The sequence below is a fragment of the Cavia porcellus genome, unplaced genomic scaffold (genome assembly GCF_034190915.1).
Source record: "Cavia porcellus strain 051 isolate PalLab524CR breed Dunkin Hartley unplaced genomic scaffold, mCavPor4.1 scaffold_42, whole genome shotgun sequence".
NCBI classification, from domain to species: Eukaryota; Metazoa; Chordata; class Mammalia; order Rodentia; family Caviidae; genus Cavia; species Cavia porcellus.
Genome location: NW_026947525.1, coordinates 2363325 through 2372244, shown reverse-complemented (window position 1 = coordinate 2372244; position 8920 = coordinate 2363325). Strand labels below are relative to the sequence as shown.

The window sequence follows — 8920 nt, the reverse complement described above, 5'->3', positions numbered from 1 at the left end:
AGTTTTCATTGGATCACTGAGGTAAACTGTTCACAGTGTCATTATTTGAATATCACTTTGTATGCTTTAATTTTGTAACTTGAACAATTACTTCTACGATGACAATATATAACTAATCAACTAGTGATTTCTTATTGTTTATTTTTCAGAAATTCTGTAGTATTTCTACACTTTTTGGTTTTTTCTTTAAATAAAAATAAACAAAAATATGAAAATTAAGTTTTAAAGACAAAATATTAAGTACATAGACACTATCGATACTTGAAAGTGAAAAGCCCATTTCAGTTTACCATGTTTAATTACAAGATGCCATGTTGAAGCACAAAGGCACTTTACAAAATCTAAAGAGGTATAAGTGATTAACTGAAAACCATACAAAATATATACTTGAGTAGAGCTCCACATCAGAATTGTTGTTTCTGGAAAATTGTGAAGAAATATTGATATCAAACTTCTGTATTGATTATTTCTTCAGGTCTACTTGGAATTTTTAAAGTAAACTTAGATCTAAACTGTCTGAAGAGTGCTGCTTTTTCTATGTATTTAACAACAAACATGGATTGCCATATTTCTCACACTGTTAATACACATAGGATCCAGTGAGCTCTTTCAGATACGTAACAATGATCATGTGTGCTGAGAGTATTCCCATAACACATAGGATTTATCTCTTGTGTGAGCTTCTTCACGTATTTCACTTACAATCTGGCTGCTGAAAGTGTCTCCACTTCCTTATGTAGCCAGTGGTTCTTCCCAGTGTGAATTGTTTCATGTGTTTTGCAATGACTGTATGTGTTAAAAGCTTTGCCACATTGTTATATGCATATTGTTTCTCACCAGTGTGGAGTCATTGATGTATTTCACAAAATCCATGTGTGGTGAAAGGTTTCCCACATTCTTCACATAAACAGGGTTTCTCAACAGTGTAAATTTATTCATGTACTGGACAATGAGCATTTCTGCTGAAACCTTTCCCACATTCCTTACATATATGTTTTCTGCCCAGTGTGAAGATTTTCACCAATTATGCAATATGTACTTGTGCTCAAAAAATTCTCATGATTCTTACATACACTGGTTTTATTTTGAGTGTGAACTTTCTTGTTGCTTACGATGTCCATTTCCGGTAAAACCTTTCCCACATTGTTTACATATATAGGGTTTCTCTCCAGTGTGAATTCTTTCATGTCGCTTACAACTTCCATGTTGGGTAAAAGCTTTCCCACATTGCTTACATACACAGGGTTTCTCTCCAGTGTGAATTCTTTCATGTCTCTTAAAACCTCCCAATGTGTTAAAAGCTTTCCCACATTGCTTACATACATATGGTTTCTCTCCAGTGTGAATTCTTTCATGTTGCTTACAATGTCCGTGTCGGGTAAAACCTTTCCCACATTGCTTACATACATAGGGTTTCTCTCCAGTGTGAATTCTTTCATGTTCCTTACAATGTCCATGTTGGGTAAAACCTTTCCCACATTGCTTACATACATAGGGTTTCTCTCCAGTGTGAATTCTTTCATGTTTCTTAAAACCTCCCAATTTGTTAAAAGCTTTCCCACATTGCTTACATATATATGGTTTCTTGCCAGTGTGAATTCTTTCATGTTGCTTACAATGTCCATGTTGGGTAAAAGCTTTCCCACATTGCTTACATACATATGGTTTCTTGCCAGTGTGAATTCGTTCATGTTGCTTACAATGTACATGTTGGGTAAAAGCTTTCCCACATTGCTTACATACATATGGTTTCTCTCCAGTGTGAATTCTTTCATGTCTCTTAAAACCTCCCAATGTGTTAAAAGCTTTCCCACATTGCTTACATACATATGGTTTCTCGCCAGTGTGAATTCTTTCATGTTGCTTACAATGTCGAGAGATGGTAAAACCTTTCCCACATTGCTTACATGCATAGGGTTTCTCTCCAGTATGAAATCTTTCATGTTGCTTACAATGTCCAGATTTGGTGAAACCTTTTCCACATTGCTGACATACATACGATTTCTCTCCACTGCAATATCTTTCATGGATCTGAACATTGTGGTGTGTTTCTGCTTCTTTCACATTCACATTACCTTCTGCAGTACAAGGGAATACTTCTTTACACTGATTCCAAGATGTATGTCTATAGGATTTCCCTAGCTTTTCATTTCTGTAAAAAAAAAATCACATATAGGATTGATAACTGTATTACAAAGTTTTTATTGAAGAGTTGAACAAAACTGTTTGCAGTCTCGCTGTTTGAATCCCCACTTCATATGTTTCACTTTTGTGTTTCATTAACTATTTCTATGAGCAGCATATGTAATCATTGTCTTTAGATTTCTTACTGTTTATTTTCACTTTGAAAGTGGTATTATTTCTACTTATTTTGTTTTTTTTAGTCTTTCCTTACATTAAATAAAAAAGAAAAATTCACATTGAAATGGGTCTCAGTTTAATGACTGCATTAAGGTCACATTCTGTTTTTAATGCCTGCTAAGAAATTCTGACCATGAAGTAACAGAATGGCCTTGTAAGACATGTTGAAAACAACCATTCCCAAAAGACTGGTACACACTTGGAAATCTTAAAATTTGGTACCTTTTGAAATGCAGAATCTTTATCTTCACTTTGGGCATGGGTACATATGTGTATCACATAGAGATCATTCTGATATGTTTCCCCATCACAATCTCCCTTCTGTCCTTAACCTGTAGTTACCTTTTCCATATGTTCACTCTTACTTTTCTCTATTAACTCTCTTTCATTACATTCCACAATTTATATTTTGGTTTCTCATCTAAAAGAAACCCTGTGACATCTTAGGTTTTATAGCTGAGCTATTTCACCGAATTGATGGGAGAAAGAACCACCTATTTCTTATGGGAAATGATGTTACATTCTTTATTTTTTGACATTATATAACACTTTTTTTTCTTTTCCATGCTGGGAATGAACAACAGCTATTAGCATAAAATCTATAGCTTTTTAAATCTGTTTTAAGAGATTTTCGCTGATCATTAAGCTGTGAAGTTTGAACTTGAATTTGCCATTCTGCAAAATCTGATTCCTAGTGTGGTGGGTTTACAAGAATGCACAATCACAGAGAGTCTATTAACATTTTCCTTCTCCACAAATCCAGTGATAAATAGCTAAGCTTCTTCAAGGCCTGATCTATTATATCTTGATCTGCTTTGTATATGAGTAAGCATGTATCAATATTTTACGTGGACTTTGAATTATTAAAAATATATCCAGGACAAGTATGAGGGGATCAATTTCTAGAGACAACTGCACACTGATATTCAGAATGAGTGCACTTAACATTCAACCAGCCTTCTAAGAATTTTACTCAGAATGGCTGATTCTTTAGAGCATGGCTTGCAAACACAAGCACTCTGTTTCATTTCAAATTATTGCAATCGTAGAAATTTTTAGATAATGAATGTGTTATATTCACATGTATATATGGGTAGAAAAACTAAAGGGAGAATGTAATAACTCAAAGTGTATGCCTTTCATACACATCTATATGCAATGTCATGTATTTTCATGATTTAATTCACTCATTATACATACCCTAGCTTATATGTATTCATAGAATATTACTGACAATAAATTGAATGGTGCCTCATTTCTTTGGCAGTCATTTTTCTGCTGACTCACTAATTACTCAGGAACATTCCTCTCCTTGTGAGTACGAATTAACTTAAGTATCTCCAGTAAATTTTGCATTCTTTTTCAGCTTCCTGGATATCCCCAAGTCCTCCTGAATTGTAGAGATAGAAATACCAGGACTCATTAGAATAATACATACAAATTAATAGATTTTGTTTAGAGTTATGATATAATGTGTCCAGGTCTGAGCTATTTTTAAAAATATTTTCATATTGTTTTTAATGCAACAGCACTGATGAGCGACATACAACATTCTGACAGCATGAGTGACAAAAGTATTTTGTCCTTACCTATTGCAGTCATGTTCCTAAAGGTTTCGCCCATCACATCGCTGTAGAGGTTCTTTTGGGAAGGACTCAGCAAACTCCACTCCTCATTGCTGAAGTTCACGACCACATCCTCAAAGGTCACCGCCTCCTAAAGGATCATACAAATAGTTCTCACACGAAGGTTGAGACACCAGGTTTGTGATATCTTAAATTGTCTCCTACAAATCTGAATCAAAAGCAAAGTGTGGTGGTGCATATCTATAATCCCAGCACTCAAAAGTCTGACACAGTATGGCTTCGGTGAGTTCAGGGCAATTCTAGGCTCCATAGGGTGTTCAAATCTGATATATGTACAAAATGCTTGTCTCAATAAAACAAAACAAAACAAAACTAAACTAATAAAACAAAACAAAACAGCTGAATGAAGACTGATTTCTTCAAATTTAAATCCATGTTTTGGTCATTAATTTTGCATATATACACATTTTTGAAAACAGCAAATTTGATGATAGATTGCAACTCACTGCTAATGTAACAGTGAAATAGAAGCACTGATTCTTGTGCTGAGTCACTGCAAGATTCCCTGTGTACTGTCTCTAAAGCAGAGCTCACAGTGAGAAGCCTGCAGGACCAGCATCCACAAAGCACAGAGGCAATTAAATAGCCCATCAATCAACTGGGAAGCCAAGCAAGCACCTCCCTTCCCTGATAAGTGGAGGCGGTGTGGCAGACTGTGGCCCATCCAGGGGGCAAACAAGCAGCAGTTCCTGAGATCCATGTCATGCTGGAATTTAGGAGACTTGGAAGGGAAGCAAGCACCACTTCTCCCTGATAAGCAGTGGCAGTCTGGCAGAGTGTGGCCCTTCCAGTGGGAGAACCAGCAGCAGCTCCTGAGATCCACGCCATGTGGCAACTTAGGATGCTGTGAAACCAAACAAGCAGCCTGTCTCCCTACTAAGCAATAGTGAACCTACTGATGCACGGCCTAGAATCAAACATCCCTCTTCCCTACCCCTCTCCTCCTGTCACCCCCCGTTATCAAATGGGAACCAGAAATCTGAGCGTCTCCTGGGAAGCAGACCATAACAAATAAGGGGGACTTCCTTCTACTATCTCTTTGAAGGCAAATATTTTTATTACTGTTTTGCTCTATTCTGATTAATGGTATTTCTCTATTCAATATTCTGTGTTGATAATTACTATAATGTTCTGTATTTCATCTCATTTTATTATACGTGTTTGAAAGAACAACTATTATAAAGATAATAAAATATGCTGTGATACCTATTACTATTATCCCAGTAACATGTTGTGAAGTTGTGTACCAATTTCACTGTATGATCTTAGTTGGCCTTATTCTATTGTACTTTACCACTTTCAAAATTTAAAAAAAGAAACATAATCTCATCAATCACTTTGATAGGCTACAGATAATGTCTCTTCAAATCTCATTTAGGACAGTGAGTACTTTGTTCTTAATATACTTCAGCAGCATTTTGAAACATGCATTTGGTTTCATAGAACAAAACATAAATAACATCCAATATGGTACCCAACTAATAACTCAAATGTTAGTGGAAAATACTGTTTTTAAAAAATAAGTATATAAAATGGAACCAGGCCCAAGCTGTAATTTATAGCTCACTGTCACCAAGTGATCACTTTCAATTCAGATATAAGAAATATATCTTGGGAGGCTGGTGAAGGAGTTCTTCCTTGAATTTGGGGCTATCCTAAGTTACAGAGCTGTCTAAAATAGAGAAACCCTGACTGAGACACCCCACACACAAAATGAAACTTGAAAACAGACTACATAAGACACATTAAAAATTATAGCCATACAATACCGAAAAATGCCAATAATGTTCAACACTTTCGGAGAAACAATGTGGATATCTTCCATACTACACAGAAAACACTTTCATAGTTGGGTATTTAGCTCAATGGCATGACCACCTTCCTGGAAAGCATAGGTCATGAGTTCAATCCTTGGTACAAAAAAAATCCACATTTTACCTTCATGACACTGGGGCATAATTACAGATAATCCAAATTAGATCTCAAGTATGGAACAAAAAATACATGGGTCGACAGGGATGTGAAATACTGATTATTGCCAGAGCTGGTGTTGATCACCTCAAGGAAGCAATCAGAACCCAACTTTAACTTCACACTTACTCTAAGAACTACCTGAATTTCAGTGAAGATGCTCTATGTTGTATGTCCTGCTATTGGCTTCCTGCATCCTGTCAGTCACTTGCACATCCTTTCCATGCTCCTCTGATCCATCCTCAGCAGGAAACCCTTCATGCGTAACTATTGATATCACTGCAAAATTTCTCTTTAGAGCTTTTCCTTTACACCACTTAGTAAATTCCATTGTAGAACATTTCCATATTTAAACTATGAACAACCAAACTACTAAATCAGCTCTTAATTCAGAGATGACACCCCTATTCCTTTCCATTCAGAAGGATATTATGCGTATATGTCCATGCAAATTCCTAAATTTTGTCATTTTTTGATGAGAATTTAACAGGTAGCCCTTTCTGGAATTTGTTCATCATAAATTTTTTACCCCATCCTTGATAACACTTTCATATTTGCTTCATTTTTCTCAGACTTCAAAACTCTATGGCTGTTCTCACAAACCTAGTCTGTGAGCAAGGGTGCCACCTAAATAATTATGTTCAGAAATTATTTTGCACTGATCTGTATAATACACAGGAGTTCATGAGTTGTTTGGGAAGCCTTTTTCCACTGAGGCACACTACTACACATCTCTGAATTCTCAAGACCTTTGCCACTACCCGTCATGAGGATGGAAATATGAGAACATAGTATAAATTGATGAGATCACTATAAATACAAAAAAAGCCCAAGTTTAATTTGATCCATTGTGGCTATGAGGCCCTGCATTTCAGGCATTAATGAACTTTGGACATTCCAGATCAGCTACTCTGAGGAAAGAGAGCAGAGATGTAGCTTATTACTACTCTACAAGCTATAAAAAGCATCATAGTCAGGGTTTTCCCAAGCTCCTTCCAATGCCTAAGATTGTGGAGTTACCAGGCCAGCAGTGAATTTCAAAGATGATACTTGCATCTGCTGCTGTCATAGTGGAGCCAGGGTTCTGGGGACCCCAAATCACCCTTGCCAACAGCAAGAGGCAAAATGAACAGTGAATGACCCATGGCCAATACTTGAGGACCTCAGGAGCTGAAGCTAACTAAATACCTGAGGACCCAGACACCGGAACGACTCCTAAACACTTGTAACTGGTTTCGCCCAATCCCCCATATTTCTGGGCTCCCATCCACAACCTCACCATTCCATGGCTCCAGGATCTCTCAGGTTCTTTGCTAATCAGTCCACAGGACATCAAAAGTACTGAATGAGATCCAGCAAACATTTTGCTAACAGTATTGTACTCAGAACAGGTAAATCATGATGAGACATCAGAAGAGACAGAAGTCACAGCCAGCAATGGCCCATCTGATTGGACAGTTCATATAGCCTGCCCCTTCATCACTGATTGACTCTTGCTCTACTGCCCTCCTTCTGAGTCAAGAATAAACAGGGAAAGGAGCCCCTCCCTGCAAGAGAGGATCCCAAATGATAGACTGTACTCCAGAGACTTCTGGAGCTGCCATTCTTCTACAGTGGTGAACTCAGCTCGACAGAGGAGTGTTTGTACTGAAGAGCTTTACCTCAGGCTTTTAATCTTCAAATCCATTTGATTTCAAGGAAAAAAGAACCCATCAACTAAAATTAAACTTCAAAACATGTTAATCAGGGGGCAACACTGGTATATACATTGCACATTGCCATCCCCAGATCATTCACATAGAGCACAAGAAATCTGTAATCAATTTTCCAAACAGTGCTGTAACAGGGACCTGAGTTATTTAAATAGTATTGGCAGGAGATAGGGCTAGGTCCCCCAAGGAGCCCATGCAGGAGACCAGATAGCTTGCAACTATGGGGAAGACTGACACCTCATGCTATGGGCCAAGGCTGAAGACAAATGACAAGCAAATTCATCCATATCCTAAGGATTGATATTCTAAATAGTTCCCTAGCATTCTTAGGAAGTCAGGAGTCACCATTCAAAGAAATGTATCCTTTTAAAGACTGACATTCTAGGTTGTTCCTGTCAACCTGATGACCTCAGTAGTCACCCTCCCAGACCCCTAAAGAAAGTCACAGCTGCCTAAGAATGCCTGCTTTCTATGTGACTCCCTTCCCTCTTTGTTCCCAATTTAATCAACTTTAACTGCACTTATAATCTTATTGGCTACCATAGCTCTGTCCCATCTTATGCCCATCTGCATTGTGAGTTCCTAGTTTTCCCCACCTTAAACTCATTTCACCACACTATTTTACTCTATAAAAATCCCTAGAAAGGACAGTTTTTGGCATCCTGCTCAGGACCCCTTCTCCGTCTCAGGCAGCTTTCTTTCTCTCAATAAGTATATTCTTCTGTTAATTTCTGTTGTTCCTAAAATTCAGTCTTTGACTTTACAGAACAAAAGCCTCATATCGGCATAGCAGACCAGGAGATTGATTTTGCTATAGCAATATCAGTATAAACTTTTCTCTTTCTGGAAGTCAGAGAAATCAGTTGTAGTTATATTACACAATGTTGATCTCACCTTGCCAGGGATACTTGCATTGAAGTACTTTATCCCTGCCTTTAAGTGCTGCTTCTTTTTCTGAAACTGAACTGATCTGTGATTTTGGTTATATTATCAAAAATGCATTAAGGAATTGAATCAAAATATTTCTTATGAATGGATTATCACCAGCCATGGAGGAAGACAGATAGCAAAAATTCTTTGTTTTGATTTCTTCATTGAAACCAAAGGATGTACTTGAAAGAATTTTGCCCTAGAAAAATTACAGGATCTCATAGTGGTAGTTCAAGGTGGAAGAAGGTGAACTCGGGGATGCTTATTCATATGGCCACTTCCTCTTTTTTCCTTGATTAC

General features: G+C 37.3%; 1 protein-coding gene across 1 annotated transcript; it reads right to left on the bottom strand.

The window, feature by feature from the left end:
• Positions 1-358: 358 nt before the first annotated feature.
• Positions 359-2148, bottom strand: LOC134474901 (putative zinc finger protein 833; the record flags this gene model as incomplete). Its single annotated transcript, XM_063243946.1, has 1 exon — positions 359-2148. A coding segment is annotated over one exon (1068 nt), but the record flags the coding sequence as incomplete, so codon positions are not given.
• Between the last annotated feature and the right edge of the window lie 6772 nt (positions 2149-8920).